This window comes from Scophthalmus maximus, chromosome 5 (assembly GCF_022379125.1).
Source record: "Scophthalmus maximus strain ysfricsl-2021 chromosome 5, ASM2237912v1, whole genome shotgun sequence".
Taxonomy (NCBI): domain Eukaryota; kingdom Metazoa; phylum Chordata; class Actinopteri; order Pleuronectiformes; family Scophthalmidae; genus Scophthalmus; species Scophthalmus maximus.
In genome coordinates, this window is record NC_061519.1 from 1,620,855 (window position 1) to 1,641,741 (window position 20,887).

The following is a 20,887-nucleotide window of genomic DNA, read 5'->3' on the forward strand; positions in this document are numbered from 1 at the left end:
ACAAAACAAATGGTGCAGACGCCACCTCACAACACTACAAGTGCAGTAAGTAAACATCCCTCCCCGATACCTTAAGAGACGTGCTTGCGGATGACGCTATGAAGATTTCTCCTAAATCGCTTACTGCCCCTTTAACAGACTTTGATGCTCCTACACAATCCATTTCTTTGGTTATGGTGAGGGTCAATCAAGCACATTCTATTAAATCTTTTTAGGAAACGGTTACACAAGTTATACTATTTATTTAAGTGTGATTGTTTCCACTAGTAGCACTGTCAGACACCTTGTCCTACCAAATATGAAATATTTAAGAATCTATCATCTGAAAACCATTGTTAGGGCTCTGGATGACTGATACACTGGATTAGACCTAGTATGAGTTCAGTTCTTTTTTTAAGTTTTTAGTTTAAAAAAAAAAAAATCAAATGTTCTTTATCTTGATCTTTGGCCCAGGCCTTTTTGGTGGAAAATTTGAAGCTCATTACTATTTGCACAAAATGCTCTCCCCCAGTAAAATCAGTGAATTATACTGACTCTACTTAAGATGTTTTGATGATTATAAAGAATTATGTACACTTATTGCTTCTATAAATGAAATGTTAGTGTATTAAATAACATTGGTTCCTGCATTGGTTCTTCAAAGAATTATACATGTAGTTACCATGTTATTTCACACACCCCAGGTTTTAAACATTTCTCTCACCCAACACAAGATCCTGCAGACCACAGAATTCAGCATTTATTTTATATTCAAATTATGCATTATTTGATTTAGACAGTTAATTTTCAAATATTGATTTAATGTACAACACTACCCCCAATGCAATAATCCTATTATTACAATGCAAATAGCTTTTTCGTCACATCTGATGTCTGAAACCAACAAAACCTCGTTAGGTTTCACCAGATTGCCTTACACTGCGCTGACATTTACCATGATGTCAAATAACCTTGCAGTTATTCGGAGGAAAAGTTCTGAAGCATTAAGTCCCTTTTTAAACACCTGATATTCCTTAACAGAGACTTCCAGGAATGAACTACTGGAACTTGGATCCTTGATTTCTCCCATTTGTGGAACATTCTCTTGCATTTATACATTAAGTGCATTCAAATAACATCCAATCCCAGTTAAAAAAAAAAAGGGAAACTAACGAATCAGAGATTGACAAGTTACATTTTTTTAGTCAGAAGATACTCATGCTTAGCAGGAAGTTGATATTTTTTCCTAATAAAGTCAAAGCAAGGTAACAGAATTTGTCTGAACCCGTCCGAAACCATCTGAGGCATCCATATCTCATCATTCTCCAGGAAAACGCGCAGATGAAGTTGGACTTGTTGCCATCGCAATTGGGTGATGAGTGTTTTCTTGTTGTAAGGTGGTCAACAGGAGCGGCTCCAGTGGTGAACCTAACTAATGTTGCCTCCTTTCAGTGTCTTACATGTGATTTGTCCCAGTTTGGTCATCAGCTGCTTGTCTGTCCACTGAGCAACACACTCGTCTGAGATCATCAGGTCAACCTTGGAAAAGAATTTTAAAGAAATTTTAAAAAACGAATGATTTAGTGTATACACATTTAATCTGCTTATAAAGGAATGGTTTTATTCAAGTTGGCCCATTATTCAATATAGGAAAAAATTCCTAAATACTAGCACATTAGTTCAAATTTATAAATATTCAACCAAAAATCTGAACTCATGGTATTTACCATGTTTTTCTTTCAGAACTGACACTTTGATTAGTATCATGAGTTACTAATAACTTTAACTATTGTTTTTCTATTGAGTGAAAGTAAAATCTGGCTGAAGCGTACCTGTAGTTTCTCCCACACCTTCTTCTTTGGGTTGAGTCGGTCGTCCGCTTTTCCCGCCTCATACCCTTCCACAAATACCCGATCCCCTGGCGACGAACCATCTGGAGGGTCTAGAGGCTCCACCCTCCTGGGCTCCCCTTCGCTAGAAATCAGCCAATCAGAGGGAGTGGAGAAGTTAGAAGACGAGGCTGAGGGATAAGCTTTATTTGTCTTTGTGCGGAAAAAGAAACAGCGCTCACATAGAGGCACACAGCAGCATGGCTTGAGACTCGATCCCTCGCATCTTCTGGGGTTTCAGATTGCACAGCAACAAAACCATTCTGTCCTGCAGGTCCTCCTGCGAAATATAGGCCACCAGCCCGCTGACCACGGTCCTTGGTTCCGCCTCACCCACGTCGATCTTCTCTAGATACAGTGAATCAGCGTCTGGATGCTAAGTTGGACAGAGAAGAGCCCCACGACTGTGATACTGCTGCATAATCTCAACACAAGCTAAAATCATTCTATCTTATCCTACCTTCTCCACACTGACAATCTTGCCCACTCTGATGTCCAATCTGGAGGGGGCCAGCTCATCGTCACCCCCCCCTCCTCCTCCTTTGGCACCCTTTGCTCCTGTTTCTAAATACACAAAAATACACACACAATTGACAAGTCTCTCCACGCAGCAATCTAACAATCTATTATATGGGAAACTAATCATTCAGCTTCAGTATATTTTGGCAGTAATGGTTGAACTGACTTGTTTTTGAGGGGCCAGGGTAGGCAGAGTTGGTCAGCTTGCGGAGCTCTGGCGACTCAAATTTCTTTCTGATTGGCTCCAGCAGTTGGTTTAGTGCAACTTCCACTGAGGCCTTCAGGTCTCCTGGATGAACCACCTTACGAGTGCAGAGAGCACGGATTATTAGAAAATGTATCATTTCAGTAGAGATGTTGTTTACGAAGAAGCTTTTCTTCAATAATCTAGTTAGAATGTGTGTCTACCTCCTCAGCAAAGTCTTTCTCCACCTCTTCAAAAACAGTGTAGATTTTGTCTCCACCCCACTTGGCGTCTTTTTTGACACAGAACTCTGAAAAACACACATGGATACAAAATGTGTACTAATTTATGATCTTTTTACAAGCTGAAGAGAAGAAAACAGATTCTTGGATGAGTGATCTACCTCCACGCAGAGGGAAGAGGACATATTTGACAAAGGAGAGGACTCCGTTGTTCTGGATGTTGCCTGGCTCACAGAAAGCCTTCTTCAGCTTCTTCTTCACATCCTCTTTGGAGTCTAGTAGGTCAATCTTTGACTCCTGCAGCCACAAAGGGAGATAATGAAGTGATGATTGGACACACATTAAGTGCTTCTACAAATATTAACTTTAATCTCTTTCTCCCCCTGAAAAATAAAATGTCTGCTGGCTTACTTCTTCTGAAGAGCTCATCTTGGCTCCGGTCAGTCCTGGTACCATCGGGTTCATCAGATGGGCACGTTTGGCATAGCCAAGAGAGGGCAAGTACTGGAGACAAAAACGAAATGCCACACGATATTATAGACCTTATTTAGAAAACTGCCAAGAGAGATGATGGGATAAAGTATGTGTTGAAAGAGAATGAGGAAAGATTTGTTATTAAAGAGTAATGTACAGAAGATGGGACAGAGGGTGAAGTGTGAAACTAAATGTGCCACTGGGGAGGGAGATGGCACCTTCTCTGCCAGGGTGAAAATCTTCCTCTGGTCAACGCCTCCAAACTGGGCATCCACCTTCAGGTACTCCTCATCCAGAGCCTGAGGAGCAAAACAGGTCACATCCATTAAGCCTTGCATCGTATGCAAATGTATGTGTATGTGTGCATCTATCTGAGGGAGGGGGGTTTCTTTTTTTGTTGCATTTCATTGTAGGTGAAGCAGTTTGTGTTGCATTTTTTTGTATGAAAAGTGCTATATAAATAAAGTCTGATTGATTACCTGCAGTCCAGGGTAGAGCAGTCCACTCAGCAAAGGATGGTCCACCTGTTTGACAACCTCAGCTCCGGCCTTCTTTGCATCATGTTCCGTCACCATGGAGGATAGGCGATAAACATCAAGAGTGTACTCTCTGACAAACATGACAACAAAGAGCTATAACATTCGTTTGAGTGTAGCCTGCAGCTACAAAGACAATTTCAGAGAATTGAATATCAAACAAATACACGTCGAGACAGTGCAGGAGTCGCGTCTGCACAACTGACCTGCTGAGCTGGTAATCTGTTCCTTTGACAAATTTGAGTTTTTCCAGCGGCACACCAATGCTCTCCAACATGGCCTTGATGACCTGTTCGTAGTACTTCACCCGGAGCTCCAGCAGCTCCCAGGGGGCTTTCATGTTGTCGAGGAAGGCATGCAAGTCTGCAAACAGAATAGTGACCTAGGGAACAGAAAGAAGAGACAAAAAGCTAATGTGTGAGCTGCTGTATACCAGAAGTACAGATTAGATCGTAAAAGGCTGAACAGGGCGTATCCACCTCACATCCCGCCTTGAGGAAGTCTGCAATCTTGGACATGGGGACAAAGTAAGCAACATGGGGTTTGCCTGTGGTTGCTGTACCCCAGTAAACTTTCAGCTCCCTCTCCTGAAGAACCTGCTTCAGCTTCTCCTCTCCAAGGACCTCCTGCAGTCACACACAATCAGAGATTCATGAGACCAAGAGCCGCAGGTGGACTTCAGTCATTGTGAATATGTATGTGTCTTGTTTGTCTTGCCCACCTGAAGGTTCCTTGTGACGAGGTTGAACTTCTCATCTGCACTCAGCTGATCTGCCATGACGCTGGGCCTTCTGACTGTGAAGACAGCAGTTCAAGCATCGACTTGAGTTAACAGCAGCAGCATCATTGTTGTCATGTAGACTCACTGAGTAATGCGTCAGTTCAACATATTTCTAATAACTTCCAGCTTAGGGTTGCCCTTGGCGAAAAACAAAGAAATACGATGGTAACATTTCTCAGAACTGACTTTGACTAAATGTCTTTTCTCCAAAGCTAAACTGGGAATCCTAAAATTCTTAGAATCGTACATTTTATGAAAAATGCACTGCAGTTTACTGAACAACCAATAAGCAGACGACCCTCACAGTTGATAGGTTGTGCTCAGGTGACATCGACTTTGACTTGACCCGAAGCTGAGGGTAACGTCTTGCTGGGGTACGGTCGAATTGCCAAATTGGCAATGGAAGATTCCTAAATCTTGACGTGACCCGGAAGTATTTAATCGGCAGCCACAATGAGAGCTGTTCGGGTTCTCAAAGTTTTTAGGAAAGGAGCTTTAATGCTTCCTTTCTTATCTCCTTTGGCATAGGGTACATTGGACCTTCCTATGCGAAAGGAAAGGAAATATAGACGCCCCACAATCCATTGCGGCAGCGATATTTAACGTGACGCGCCATGCACAAACATAAACGGTTCAATCCGAATTAGAAGTAGAAGAAGTAGAATAGTATGAATATTACCCAGAAGAGACACGTCATCATGTAAGTTACTGTTACATACGAGTCATTTACATCTGATTTCACACGGTGGTAAAACACACTGAAACATGCTTGATGTAGTCCATCTTCAGAAATTTGTAGTTTCACCGCGACAGACGCACGTCATTAACATTCGCCGTCGCGTGATGACGTAGTAAAGTGAAAGTCGAGTCGGATTCTCTGAGCAGCGCTATCTGCTTTTTTCAAAATCCTGAGTCCTGCTTCACACCTTTCCTTGACCTCATGACGTATTCCACTGAGGTCAAGGAATAGTAGATAGGAAGGACAATTCGACCGGTATTGAATGAACGAGCAAGCTAATGCTACGTAGCTAGGTCACTAGCAAACCATGTGCAGCTAACGTAACCGAGCGCCAGCCTCTGGTTTAAACCGCAACATGTTTAGTAGCGACAGTTTCAGTTCACGTGACGACAGTATGAGCTGGTCACTTACCCGAAAACCTGCTGACTCCTTACAGCGAGACGTGGGTGACAGACGCCGGCAGTGTGGACCAGTCTTGCATCAGCTTTCTGAAATGGATTCACTCTGGGCTCCAGGGCAAAGCAATCGAGTACCGATTGCAGAGAGTAATGATTTATCGAGCAATTCCGTCGAGCCAAATGTTTACTTAAAAAATTAATGTTTTCTACTACAGGAATAGAGGGCAATGTAAGGTAATTAATATTGCTTGATCTCGATCAAGCTCACAAAATATAAGGAGGCATTGTGTTGCGTGAAAGAAGAACTGGATTGGAAAAGAAAAAAAGCAGACCCCAAAAAACGAAGAAAAAAAATCAGAAACAGAATTTGCAGTTGGACCATTCAAATGCCCGGTTTGAAACTTTCCTTCTCACATCAATCTTAAAAAACTGCGACACCTCTATCTATAGATGGGCTTTGATTCTAACATGACTTGTGTAGGTATTTTCCCATGATTTTTCACAGCAGCAGTGCTGCTCAAGTGCCTGTGCACTGTTAACTCATAATTCACATTATTACTTTTTTTACATCATAATTATGAGCGTTTATCTCATAATTATGACTTGGTATACATTTTTTTTTCTTTCACTGGCGTAAATGTGCTTCCAAACAACCATTATTTTTCCTTTAGTGTGAAACATCTGAAACTGTGAAGAACAGAATCTTTATAAAGTACATATAGAGTACATATAGTGGGAAGTATACTCCAACTTGTGTTTTACTGGGATACTAGGAGCTGTAGTAACTCAGTGGCCACAGAGACTAAATACACACAAGGAGGGCAGGGCAATTAGAACACAGGTGAGACACATTAGGAACAGGTGCAATCACAAGGGCAGGAGACACAGAAAAAACAAGACACCAGAAACTAGACACAGGACAGGAAGTGAAACAACACAAGGAACTAATTCAAAACAAAACAGGAAATGAAAACACAAGATCATGACAGAACCCCCCTCTTAAGGACCGAACTCCAGACGGTCCCAAAAAAAAAAAAATCTACAAAAAGCAGGGTGGGTGGAAGGGGACAAGGACGGACTGAAAAGACTGTCACTGGGTAACTGGACAGGGGTTTTGCTGGGGGGTTTCAGCAGGCGTAGGAGCTCTGGGGGATGGCCTGGAGGCCGGGCATGCAGGCGTAGCAGTTCTGGGGGAAGGCCCGGTGGCCTTGCAGGCAGGCACGACAGTTCTGGGGGAAGGCCCGGTGGCCTTGCAGGCAGACACGACAGTTCTTGGGGAAGGCCCGGTGGCCTTGCACGACAGTTCTGTGGGACCACCGACGAGGGACGCGTCGATCGGCCCACCGACTGGCGAGAAGGAGCAGAGTTCGGCTGGACCACCGACGAGCGACGCGTCGATCGGCCCTCCGACTGGCGACGTGGAGCAGGCGTTGGTAGGACCACGGACGAGCGACGCGTCGATCGGCCCTCCGACTGGCGACATGGAGCAGGCATTGGTCGGACCACCGACGAGGAACGTGTCGATCGGTCCTTCGACTGGAGACGAGGAGGGGCAGACGTCGACCGGACCACCGATGAGGAACGTGTCAATCGGTCCTTCGACTGGAGACGAGGAGGGTTAGACGTCGACCGGACCACCTACTAATAACGTGTCGATCGGTCCATCGACTGGCGATGAACAGGCGTCGGCCGGACCACCGACGACAGACGCGTCGATCGGTCCTCCGACGGGCGACGAGGAGGAGCAGATGTCGACCGGACCACCGACGACAGACGCGTCGATCGGTCCTCCGACGGGCGACGAGGAGGAGCAGATGTCGACCGGGACCACCGACGAAGAACGTGTCGCTCGGTCCATGGACTGGCGACGAGGAGCAGGCGTCGGCCGGACCACCGAAAGGGAACTTGTCGATCGGTCCTCCGACGAGCGAGGAGGTGCTGATGTCGACTGGACCACCGACGAAGAACGTGTCGATCGGTCCATCGACTGGCGACGAGGAGGAGCAGACGTCGACCGGACCACCGACAAAGAACGTGTCGATCGGTCCATCGACTGGCGACGAGGAGGAGCAGGCGTCGACAGGACCACCGACGAGCGACACGTCGATCGGCCCTCCGACTGGCGACATAGAGAAGGCATTGGTCGGACTACCGACGAGCAACGCGGCGATCAGGCCTCCGACTGGCGACGTGCAGGGGTAGACGTCAACAGGACCACCGACGAGCAGCGCCTCGATCGGTCCTTCGACTGGAGACGAGGAGGGGCAGATGTCGACCGGACCACCGACGAGGAACGTGTCGATCGGTCCTTCGACTGGAGACGAGGAGGGGCAGACGTCGACCGGACCACCTACTAATAACGTGTCGATCGGTCCATCGACTGGCGACGAACAGGCGTCGGCCGGACCACCGACGACAGACGCGTCGATCGGTCCTCCGACGGGCGACGAGGAGAAGCAGATGTCGACCGGACCACCGACGACAGACGCGTCGATCGATCCTCCGACGGGCGACGAGGAGGAGCAGATGTCGACCGGACCACCGACGAAAAACCTGTCGATCAGTCCATCGACGGGCGACGAGGAGCAGGCGTCGGCCGGACCACCGACAGGGAACTTGTCGATCGGTCCTCCGACGGGCGACGAGGAGGTGCTGATGACGACTGGACCACCAACGAAGAACAACTGTTATACTACCCCCCCATCCCCCGATATGTTTACAGTACATGTCACTAACCCTGTTTGTGTTTTCTATCTCTCCTAGTGTATCTCTGACCCCAGAGCTGCAGGACCCAAACCCGTCATTATTATTGCTATTATTAATATTAATATTAATATCATCACTAATAATAACAACAACATAATTGTATTTTTTAATTATAAGTATCAGTCTGGTAGAGATTACAGCGGCGGTTGTACAACTGTCCTCTCTCTCTCTTCTCTCCTACTGTCTCGCCTCCCACCCTCTTTCTGCCCACTTCTCCTCTCTTCCTCCTCTCTCCTTACCCCAACCGGTCGAGACAGATGACCGCCCACAACTGAGTCTGGTTCTGTCAGAGATTTCTTCCTGTTAAAAGGGAGTTTTTTCTCTCCACCGTCGCCAAGTGCTTTGCTCATTGTGGGATTTGTTGGGTTTTCCCTGTAATATTGTAATATTGACCTCACTATGTAAAGTGCCTTGAGACAATGTATGTTGTGATATGGCGCAATACAAATAAAATTGAATTGAAACGAAACGTGTCGATCGGTCCATCGACTGGCGATGAGGCGGACCACCGACGGGGAACATGTCGATCAGCCCACCGACTGGGGACGAGGAGCAGACGTTGGCCAGACCACCGACGGAGAACGTGTCGATCGGTCCATCGACTGGGGACGAGGAGCAGGCGTCGACCGGATTACCGACGGAGAACGTGTCGATCGGTCCATCGACTGGGGACGAGGAGCAGGTGTCGACTGGAGCACCAACGAGGAACGCGTCGATTGGTCCATCGACTGGGGACGAGGAACAGATGTCGGCCGGACCACCAATGGAGAATGTGTCGATCGGTCCATCGACTGGGGACGAGGAGCAGACGTCGGCTGGACCACCGACGAGTGACGTGTTGATCGGCCCACCGACTGGAATCTTGGAGCAGGCGTCGGTCGGACCACCGACGGAGAACGTGTCGATCAGCCCACCGACTGGGGACGAGGAGCAGACGCCGGCCGGACCACCAACGGAGAACGTGACGATCAGCCCACCGACTGGGGACGAGGAGCAGACGCCGGCCGGACCACCAACGGAGAACTTGTCGATCGGCCCACCGACTGGAGACATGTAACAGGCATTGGCCGGACCAACGACGGGGAACATGTCGATCAGCCCACCGACTGGGGACGAGGAGGGTTCGGCTGGACCACCGACGAGTGACGTGTTGATCGGCCCACCGACTGGAGACTTGGAGCAGGCGTCGGTCGGACCATCGACTGAGAACGTGTCGATCGGCCCACCGACTGAAGACGGGGAGGACGGCTGGAGGCAAGCAAGCCGCAGGCCGGCCGACATTGTTGGCCTGTTCTTAGCTTAAGCCGAATAATCCAAAAATCCCTGGAGTTCTCGTATCATGTCATAAAGCTCCTCAACTGAAACGCCATTCTTTGCCCTACCAACTGAGGACGAGGAGGAGCAGACGTCGGCCGAACCACTGACGGGGAATGTGTCGATTGGTCCTCCGACTGACGACGTGGAGACCGGCTGTACACACGGAACCATGATGCTAGCAGGCCTGACGCTAGCCACCTGGGGTGCTGGCTGGATGCTAGCAGGCCTGATGCTAGCCAACTGGTGTGCTGGCTGGATACTAGCAGGCCTGATGCTAGCCAACTGGGGTGCTTGCTGGAAGGCACACTGGAAGACTGGGTGGGAGTCCGGAGAATTCAAAAAGTCCTTGAGCCAGCCAGGCAACGAACTCCTCAACCAGGGCCTCAGGGAAACTTCCCTGCGTGCGATGCGCAGACACCCTTCCTTGTATTCCCATCCTAAGTCTTTCTCAAATTGTCCATGAATACAAGTAAGGGTGTAAATTAACTCACGAAGATCCAAATCAAAAAAATCACCTGCTGGGTCCATTTTGTGGTTGGTTCGTACTGTCACGGCTGAGCAGGAACCAGGACCCAAATGCAGAGGTGATGAAAAAAGGATATTTAATAATAAAACAAAAACAGAGTCAAACAAAGGGTGTCCACGAGATGTAGCAAAAAACGATAATCCAAATACTGGAGCCAGGGGGAAAAGCACAGAAACAGACCGGGGAAAAATGCAGACACAGACCAGGGGAAGACGACCAGGAAGACAACAGGAACAGACGTCTCAGGACAGACTGGGGAAAACACAACAGGCAGGAACAGACCGGGCCAGACAACAAGAAAAAACAGACGAACCAATACAGACAAAGGGAAGCACAGAGACTAAATACATACAAGGAGGGCAGGGCAATTAGAACACAGGTGAGACACATTAGGAACAGGTGCAGACAATCACAGGGGCAGGAGACACAGGAAAAACAAGACACCAGAAACTAGACACAGGACAGGAAGTGAAACAACACAAGGAACTAATTCAAAATAAAACAGGAAATGAAAACACAAGATCATGACACCCCTACATGGCGCCACAGTCTTCACCAAACTGGATCTCCGCAATGCCTACCATCTGGACCGGATAAAGGAAGGAGATGAGTGGAAAACCGCCTTCAACACACCTCTCGGACACTTTGAATACCTGGTCATGCCTTTTGGTCTCACTAATGCTCCTGCAGTTTTCCAAGCTCTGGTAAACAATGTCCTCAGAGAGTTTCCAAACCGGTCAGTGTTTGTTTACCTCGACGCCATCCTCATTTTTTCAAAGAACATTGAGGAACATATTACCCATGTTCGCCAGGTCCTACAGAGATTAATGGAGAACGAATTGCATGTGAAAGCCGAGAAGTGCGACTTTCACGCCTCTTCTATAACTTTTCTGGGCTACATATTGGAAAGGGGCAGGTAAAGGCAGACCCAGCTGAGGTACAGGCTGTTACGGATTGGCCTACACCCACCACCAGGAAACAGCTACAACGTTTTTTGGGTTTTACTAATTTTTAGCGCCGTTTTGTCCGCAACTACAGCCAGGTAGTGGCACCCATGACCAGATTAACCTCTCCCTCTGTACCATTTGTTTGGTCCCCAGCTGCTGAGAAGGCTTTCATGGACCTAAAGGACGCTTCTCATCGGCACCTGTGCTCATCCAACCGGATCCCTCCAGCCAGTTTATCGTCGAGGTGGACGCCTCGGACACCGGAGTGGGAGCGGTGCTCTCACAACGCCCGGCAGGTGATAAAAAATTACATCCCTTTGCTTTTTTTCTCCAGAAAACTATCATCTGCTGAACAAAACTATGATGTTGGCAACCGGTAACTACTCGCAGTGAGACTGGCATTGGAGGAATGGAGACACTGGCTGGAAGGAGCAGAGACACCATTTGTGGTCTGGACCGACCACAAGAACCTTGCCTACATCCAGACGGCCAAACGTCTGAACTCTCGTCAGGCCTGGTGGGTGTTAGAATAATTTGAAATGAACACAGAAAGTTGAATTCGGTTTCTAGGCAAACAGTAACATTTAATACATACATATATTCTTGCTGCAACGGGACAAGTCAATACAGCAGCACAGTGTCTGAGTACTGAGGTTGTCCGACGAATACAGGAGATACAAGGATATTTAAGCATGATGGGCGGTTCCCCTTTACAATGTATATCTGTGTGTTACTTATTTACAGACAAAGTTAATGGCAGGTCCTGAGTTTCCTGAGTCACATTCCAAGGTCATGCATGCCCTGAGGTGTTTCTGCCTCTATAGTGGACAACAGTAACCACAACATTACGTCTGTATACAAGATACCAATACAGACTGTTCTTTCTACGATCAGCATGTTCTTTTTAACTAGTTATAATACATATTTTTCTGACATTTCCCTTCTGTTTATACTAATAAAAATAACACAAATAAACCATTAGATATAGCACACAATACATGTATGTACAAGTTCATCTAGGCACTTGTTAAGTAAACAGAACATCACTGCTTAACACTTTGTTAGATTTTCATTAAACAGATCATAACAATCAACTTAATGCACTTAGACACGTCTCTCAGGATCTCCAATATCCTCGGTTATTATTTGTTGATACATGGTCTTGGTCAAGGCTGTCTCAATCGGTTTTTTCAAGAGTCCTCGTATGCAAGGAATGCAACAGCAACCACAGGTAACAAGGATACCTGCAACAACAGCTAACGAGATCAGAACAGAGGTTATTAGAGAGCTCCATTTGCCAAACCAGGAGCCTAGGAAGTCACTGAATGGATCCTTGATGCCCGAATCCTCTGCCAGCTCTTCAGACAGAGAAGTCAGCCCCGCCAGGGCTTTGGTGATGCTGCCATCTGGAGATGTGTTATTTGGGATAAATGTACAACAGAAATTTCCAAACATTTTGCATACACCTCCTTTTTCGGCCCATAACATATCTAGTGCCATCCTGTTTTGCCATGCTGTGAGAGAAGTAGGACCCAGTTGTTCTGCTATCCCTTTTCTTCAGTGAATTGGAGAGTCAGTGGTTGAAATGAGGATGTCAGCGATTTTTTATTTCTAGTGTGGTTCTTTGCAGTCTGCATTTCATGCCAAAACAAGGGAAGGACAATTAGGAGTGTTATTATTAACATACAGCAAACTGTCCCCCGCATCCCACACAGACCTGGGTGTCTAAATGGATGCCATGGTTTAGGTCTATCCATGGTGTCTCACAAACAAATAAGACTAACAGTAAAAGAATGATAATCAATAGAAAGACTATACCGTGGACTACTGCTCTCTTCTTCTATAGTCTATTCTCCAAGTAATTAGCCTTTGAACACCTGGATTCTGCATTAAGGGTCTCTGATTATCTTTATCTGTCATTTATTTCACTATTCCTCTACTATTTTAGGCTCACCCTATGCTCCCTTTCAGCCGTTGATTGCTTCACTGAGTTTGAGACGAACTCCCTCTTATTGAGAGAATCCCCCTTTGTAATCAGACTTTGCCTCTGGGGAGCGGTGGTGAGTAACTAATCTGTCCCTTGAGTTTCTCTAAGCCCTTGTAGTAGTTTACAATGTGACAGATGTATCCAAGATGTCCTTTCAGCTATTTTTACTGCAGTGGGTGTGGTGAGCAATACCTGGTAAGGACCTTCCCACCTTGGGCTTGACCAGTTCTTTTTCTTGATGGCTTTGATCAGTACCCAATCTCCTGGAGTCACCTTTTCCAGTGTCGTTTCAGTCTTTTCCTCGGTTGTTCCTGGAAGAGAGTTGGCACAAAACACTTTTTTATTTGTTAGCATCTTCCTCATGTAATCTGCTAAAGTCTGATCTGCTTCTTCATCTATTCTGTGAAATGGTTTCAGTTGTGGTAAGAAATAAGGTCTACCATACATCATTTCAAATGGAGTGAGTCCTGTAGAAGCCGGTGTAACTCTCATGTTCAGGACAGTTAAGGGTAAACAGTATACCCAGTTCTTTCCTGTTTCTTCCATGATTTTCTTTAATTTATTTTTTAAAATCCCATTGTCTTTCTACTAGTCCTGCTGACTGTGGGTGATACGCACAATGGTTTTTCAGATCTATTTTTAAATTTTGAGCTATTGTTGTTATTACATGATTTACAAAATGGCTTCCGTTATCACTGTAGATTCTTTCTGGTATCCCAAACCCTGGTATTATCTCTTTAACTAGCGCTTTCGCTACTGTTAGTGCATCAGGGGATGCTTTTGGGAATACTTCTACCCATTTGGTGAACATATCAATGATAACTAAACAATATTTCTTCCCTTCACATTTATTTAACTCTCTGAAGTCCATACAGATCATTTGGAATGGAAATTGTGGTTTTGGAAATTGTCCTCTCTTTGGTCTCAAATGTCCTTGAGCATTATATTTTGCACAGATAATACAGGCTGAACAATTTTTTTTTGAATAGTTAGTAAATCCATATGCTGTAAACACCTTTTGTATGATTGCTACCATCCCTCCTGTTGAGATGTGACTTAGTCCATGGCTCAATATTGCAGCATATCTAAAAAGGTTGTTTGGCAGAATAGGTTTTCCTTCAGGTCATACATAAAGCTCATCTTTAAGTGTTGCCCCTTTATTTTTTCCATTTTTGTTTTTCTGAGTTTTGTGACACTTTCTGCATATCTCTCAAGACTTCTTGGTCTATGTGTGGTTGTACGTTTTGTACTGTAAATATCTCTGTTGTTGCAGCTAGTTTTGCTGCTGCATCTGCTTTTGCATTACCGCTAGATACTGGGTCTTCTTTACCTGTGTGAGCGGAACATTTACATTTTGCTACCTTTTTAGGTAGCTGAATGGCATCTAGTAAGGCTAGAATTAAATCTTTATGTGTAATATCTTTGCCTGTAGATGTTTCCATCCCTCTGTTTTTCCATTGTTGTGCAAACACATGGATTGTTGAAAATGCATACTGGCTATCAGTGTATATAGTTACAACTTTCCCCTTAGCTATTTTGCATGCTTCAGTTAGTGCTACTATCTCATCAGCTTGAGCTGAGTAGTTTCTTGGTAACGGTTCTGCTTTTAAGGTTTTATCCTGTGTCACTACTGCATAACCTGTAGCATTAGTCTCATCCGGCAATTTCCTGCTGGAGCCGTCTACAAAGAGTGTTAGCTCACTGTCTGTTAAAGGCACATCGATTAGATCTGCCCTCAGTAAAACTCTTTCCGAAATATCTGCTAGACAGTCATGTGACTGTCAATTGAAGCTAAATCTTGGACTGCCAAAGAGGCTGCCACAACTGCCTGAACGCAGGGTGGTAATGCTCTAGACACTGAGTCAAGTTTGGTTGAATAATAAGCTAATGGTCTATTTTTTACACCATGAGTCTGAGTAAGCACCGATGTCATAAAGCCGTCTTTGCAGTCTACTGTTTGGATAAAAGGTTTAGAATAATCTGGCAAACCTAATACTGCAGATCCAACAAGCAACTTTTTAATCTTTATAAATGCATTCTCTGCCTCTGGTGTCCAGGTCAAAAGGTCAGAGGCTGCCATGGGTTTATCATAGATTAGAGCTGTCAGAGGCGCAGTTACTTCAGCATAACTTGATATCCAGCTTCTGCAAAAATTAGTCATACCTAAGAATGACATCATTTGCTTCTTTGTTTTTGGTTTTGGGGCCTGTAAAATTGCTGTTTTTCTTCCTTCATCTAGGTGCTTTCCTTCCTGTGAGAGATTGTAACCTAGATATTTAATAGTTGTCTGCCACAACTGTAACTTATCCTTGCTTACTCTATGTCCCTGTTCAGCAAGAAACTTAAGCAGAGCTATGGTGTCCGTTTTACAATCTTCCTCTGTTGGAGATGCCAGCAAGATATCATCTACATATAGCAATAATTGACTCCCTTGTGGTGGAATGAATTTAGCTAAGTTTGCTGACATAGCCTGGGAAAATATTGTTGGTGACTCACAATAGCCCTGAGGGATTCTCGTATAAGTATACCTTTTCATTTTATAAGTGAATGCAAACCAAAAGTGACTATCTGGATGAACTGGTATCGCAAAGAATGAGTTGCTAATATCTACTACAGAGAAGTATTTACATTTTGGACTCAGGTCATTGAGGAGAGTATATGGATCTGGAACAGTGGGAGCACGTGGGATTACTGCCTTATTTACAGCTTGTAAATCTTGGACCATCCTCCTGATGATGGGGGTGTCTTCTTTACCGGAAATAGAGGAGTGTTACATGGTGAGTCTGGACATTCAATTATAACTCCTGCTTTTAAAAGATCTTTAATAATTGGTTCTATCCATGCTTCAGCTTCTGGTTTCAGTGGATATTGCCTTTGTTGTGGTCTAAATGTCGTTTTTGGCGCTATTGAGACTGGTTCTACTCCTTTAATTAACCCTACATCAGATTTCCCTTTTGACCATAAGTATGATGGAACTTCTTGTAGTTCTTTCTCCTGGTCCTCTGTCAGGGTCATTATTTGTCATTGCTCCACAGCTCTATCGCTGTCTAGGTGGACTGTAATGCGTACTCGCGATAACCAGTTCAAAGGACTGGAATGGAGTCCCGTAGACGGGCTCCATCTGAACCCAGAACCATTATCCTGCCAATCTGATGCTGCCTCTGCTCTTGTGATAATGTATCCAATATCTTCCCATCTGATACCCTTATCTTTTGCTAATGAGACATGAGGCACGGTATTCCAGCTTTTGTACAGCGGCCGTAATTCTGGACTGAGTGTGCAACTAGCCCCGCAATTCCCGCTCTTGTCCCAATATAGATCTTTGAGATGGACGGAACTTTGTTTGATCTTAAGGAATCTTTCTTCATAATCTGTGTCTGGCCCTGTAGTATGTGTGTAGTACATAGTGCAATGTAAGTCTTCAGGTTTCATTATGTCTGCCTGTGGTGGCACTACTTGCTCAGCCTTTTGCAGTAGGGCTGAGGTTACAGATCCTGGCCCTGAGGTTATCAAATCTGTACTGTACCAATAATGAACAGGTGTTTCATCTTGGATGACTAGACAGGAAGTCATTCTGAGTGCTTTAAGTCCTTTCGCTGTTGGCACTGTAGCTATGCCTAAGCTTTGCATCATATCTCTTCCTAACAGATTACATGGACAAACGTAGGACAACACTACTTGACAGGGACTGTTTTTACCTGTTTCTGGATCTGTTATTTTTATGGGCTCCGACAAAGGTTCTCTATGAACTCGTCCATTAGCTGATTTTACACAAATAGTGGTTGTTGAAATTTGCACTTGAGGTACATCTTCTGGGTTGACGACAGTTCTGGATGCACCTGAATCACAGAGAAATTTAATTTTCTTGCCCTGTACTGTCAGTGTAACTTCTGTTTTTTCCTCTTACCATAGTAGCACTTCTAGTGTGCTCAACTCTAACACTTCCTCTTCAATTTCTTTATCCTCTTTCTTCTCCTTATCCCTTTGTTGTGATCCTGGCTCCCCTTATCACTGTGATATCTCCCGTGTCCCTATTTTGTGTAGCTAACTATTCCTTGTGCTCTTGTGTTGTAGTTTACCCTCGTTGCTTGCTTCAGCCATTCCGCCTGCCTGCTTGCTTATCGCCTGCCTGCACTGTGTTTTTGAATTTGACTCCAAATCACTGGGCACGCTCTGGAGAGCTCACCACCACCCAGCACTCACCACTGGGACCCTGGACACGCAACCCCCGCCCCCCGTGCACCTTGCACTGTGTATATATATATATATTAAATCACGTTATATTTTATCTATTCCATGGTCCCATCATCTGACCCTTAAGAGCAAGCCAAAGTTGTCTACGCCTCCTAAAAATAGTGACAAGACACTTAAAACTAAAGAATCCCCTCACCCCATGTGGGGGGTCTTGTGTTTCCTCCTTCAAACTCTGTGCCTTGAGATAATTCATGTTGTGATTTGGCGCATCACAAATAAAACTGAATAAAATTTGAATTGAAATTTCGTGTCCTCTACCACAGGCGTGGGAGTTTGAGGGCTCTGCGCAGTATTTCAGCTGTTCCTAGGATTGCGCTCTTCTGAACCGAGCTCTCAGATGTTGTTCCTGAAGCCACTCTCCACAGTCCCCCAAGATTGGTGTATGTAACCTTAAAAATAGGGAGAAGGATGAAGAACAAGCCACAATCATCTCTCACCTTCACTCGTCTATATTTAATGAGGCAGAAGAGCGACCCCTCCTGACCGGAGCCAGAAAGCATTACCAACAGATCCATAAATAATCGACGATCTGTATATGCAATCCATCTATACATTGACACAAAATATTACACAACCACAACAACATGAAACCGAAAATGAAACTACATGTTTACTGCCACAAAATTCAGAATGCCATAGCTGGGCAAAGACAGGGAAAGTTACATATCCTGAGGGATTACTTCCGTCTAGTTTATTGTCACACTAACCTAAATATTTGGTTTCTTGACATTCCATCACATCATCTGCTACTGCCACACGGCCCCTAAAATCTTCTCCAAGTGATGTCTGTCTTTCTTTGGGACAACCGTATTCCAGAGGGCCTTCAACTGACTCTGGTGGCCAAGTTTCTTGAGCATTTCCTGTCCATGCAGCCTGTGAAGGAACACATTTCTCATTTAGCATTTCTGTCCATGAACACAGCAGCCACAAGGTTCTGACAAAGATTGAGCAAACAACAGGATGATGCAGAACTTGGTATCTTACCTGACTTCTGTTGCAGCATCCAGCGTCAGCTTACAGACAGAAGTAAGGAAACGCTCTGCAAAATGCCTCTCTGCAGTGACGATCCAGTTCTCCCCGACGATTTCCGTCAGCTGGTGGAGGTGCAGCGCTGTGCTCTCCCTCACTCTATGACATTGGTGGCTGAGGAAAGACAAATCCTTCTATGTTCATTTGGAATTTACTTTTAAAGCTGCACATGCTATGTTTTTTTGACATTGAAGATCAGGTTCTCTCCACATACCTCAACCCGAAGTTGAGTAGGGTTATCACTACTCTTCCAGGGCTGCAGCCCTTCACCAGGGCATCCAGGGCCAAGTTAACCCTCTGATGAATGAAGGTTTGGGTTGTTTGGGCCAACTTCAGCAGCAAGACGCAGCCTGTCCAGTCTACCTCAGGGTCCATGTTCTTCCCAAGGTGGACATGGAGCTCTGTAATGGTGTCAATGGGAGCGAAGACCACGCAACAGCGCCCATGTTTCACCTAGATAGTACAGTAAATGAGAACTTCAGTCACTACTTATCTATACGCAGAACAGATACTGTACATACACAAACAGGAAAATGACAACTGCATGCAAGGTAAAGACGAACTAAGAGACAAAGAGGAAAATGTCTACAATACCTCATCTGTGACAACCTGGCAGACATGATGCAGATTGGTCTTCAGTAGTGCTTGATGGTGTCTTGCCAGAGCTTGAATAATTTTAAGTCCTTCCATTTTCTTTTCCCTATGGTTAGATGACAACAATGATGGAAGTGTGTAAATCACTGCTTAATGAACAACAGACTGTTGTTCCCCTGCAAGTTATACTTTCTCTACTTGTGTGTAGGTTCCATGTCTTACCAGTCGACTGGTAAGACATGGAGTGCTGGCTGGATGGCACACTGGGAGGCTGGCTGGATGCTAGCAGGCCTGAAGCTAGCCAACTGGGGTGCTTGCTGGAAGGCACACTGGAAGACTGGGTGGGAGTCCGGAGAATTCAAAAAGTCCTTGCGCCAGCCAGGCAACGAACTCTTCAACCAGGGCCTCAGGGAAACTTCCCTGCGTGCCATGCGCAGACACCCTTCCTTGTATTCCCATCCTATGTGTCATGTGAACCCATAAATATTCAGTATATATGTGAACATGATGGCTATATAAAAACTTTATCTAGAGAAAGAGTTGGTTACTTACAGCAGTGTCAGCACTGCTGATGCTAGCCAACTGGGGTGCTGGCTGGATGGCACACTGGGAGGCTGGCTGGATGCTAGCAGGCCTGATGCTAGCCAACTGGGGTGCTTGCTGGAAGGCACACTGGAAGACTGGGTGGGAGTCCGGAGAATTCAAAAAGTCCTTGAGCCAGCCAGGCAACGAACTCCTCAACCAGGGCCTCAGGGAAACTTTCCTGCGTGCCATGCGCAGACACCCTTCCTTGTATTCCCATCCTAAGTCTTTTTCAAATTGTCCATGAATACAAGTAAGGGTGTAAATTAACTCACGAAGATCCAAATCAAAAAAATCACCTGCTGGGTCCATTTTGTGGTTGGTTCGTACTGTCACGGCTGAGCAGGAACCAGGACCCAAGCTGGATCTCCGCAATGCCTACCATCTGGACCGGATAAAGGAAGGAGATGAGTGGAAAACCGCCTTCAACACACCTCTCGGACACTTTGAATACCTGGTCATGCCTTTTGGTCTCACTAACGCTCCTGCAGTTTTCCAAGCTCTGGTAAACAACGTCCTCAGAGAGTTTCCAAACCGGTCAGTGTTTGTTTAACTCAACGCCATCCTCATTTTTTCAAAGAACATTGAGGAACATATTTCCCATGTTCACCAGGTCCTACAGAGATTAATGGAGAACAAATTGGACGTGATAGCCGAGAAGTGCGACTTTCACGCCTCTTCTGTAACTTTTCTGGGCTACATATTGGAAAGGGGCAGGTAAAGGCAGACCCAGCTGAAGTACAGGCTGTTACGCAACTACAGCCAGGTAGTGGCACCCATGACCAGATTAACCTCTCCCTCTGTACCGTTTGTTTGGTCCCCAGCTGCTGAGAAGACTTTCATGGACCTAAAGGACGCTTCTCATCGGCACCTGTGCTCATCCAACCGGATCCCTCCAGCCAGCTTATCGTCGAGGTGGACGCCTCGGACACCGGAGTGGGAGCGGTGCTCTCACAACGCCCGGCAGATGATAAAAAATTACATCCCTTTGCTTTTTTTCTCCAGAAAACTATCATCTGCTAAACAAAACTAGCAGATTTTGCTAAACAAACGTTGGCAACCGGGAACTACTCACAGTGAAACTGGCATTGGAGGAATGGAGAAACTGGCTGGAAGGAGCAGAGACACCGTTTATGGTCTGGAC

The 20,887-nt window shown here is 45.7% G+C and overlaps 2 protein-coding genes and 1 long non-coding RNA gene across 3 annotated transcripts; all 3 read right to left on the bottom strand.

Moving 5' to 3' along the window:
* Nucleotides 1–714: 714 nt before the first annotated feature.
* LOC118310336 (tyrosine--tRNA ligase, cytoplasmic) lies at nucleotides 715–5,888 on the bottom strand. The gene is made up of 14 exons (XM_035633166.2): nucleotides 5,755–5,888; nucleotides 4,545–4,618; nucleotides 4,303–4,449; nucleotides 4,030–4,205; nucleotides 3,767–3,896; nucleotides 3,506–3,586; nucleotides 3,225–3,317; nucleotides 2,975–3,110; nucleotides 2,796–2,881; nucleotides 2,554–2,689; nucleotides 2,329–2,432; nucleotides 2,051–2,244; nucleotides 1,812–1,953; nucleotides 715–1,518 (listed from the first exon to the last, which is right to left on the bottom strand). The coding sequence occupies exons 2-14, from the start codon at nucleotides 4,599–4,601 to the stop codon at nucleotides 1,408–1,410; spliced, it is 1,593 nt and encodes a 530-aa protein (XP_035489059.1). The 5' UTR covers nucleotides 4,602–4,618; nucleotides 5,755–5,888; the 3' UTR covers nucleotides 715–1,407.
* Nucleotides 5,889–11,926: 6,038 nt separating this feature from the next.
* Nucleotides 11,927–17,785, bottom strand: LOC124850036. The gene is made up of 3 exons (XR_007030807.1): nucleotides 16,983–17,785; nucleotides 15,913–16,032; nucleotides 11,927–13,595 (listed from the first exon to the last, which is right to left on the bottom strand). It is a non-coding gene; the product is annotated as an uncharacterized LOC124850036 (long non-coding RNA).
* A 161-nt stretch (nucleotides 17,786–17,946) lies between these two features.
* Nucleotides 17,947–19,685, bottom strand: LOC118310633 (TOG array regulator of axonemal microtubules protein 1-like). The gene is made up of 5 exons (XM_047332246.1): nucleotides 19,384–19,685; nucleotides 19,162–19,267; nucleotides 18,782–19,020; nucleotides 18,523–18,681; nucleotides 17,947–18,411 (listed from the first exon to the last, which is right to left on the bottom strand). The coding sequence occupies exons 1-5, from the start codon at nucleotides 19,590–19,592 to the stop codon at nucleotides 18,285–18,287; spliced, it is 840 nt and encodes a 279-aa protein (XP_047188202.1). The 5' UTR covers nucleotides 19,593–19,685; the 3' UTR covers nucleotides 17,947–18,284.
* Nucleotides 19,686–20,887: the final 1,202 nt, after the last annotated feature.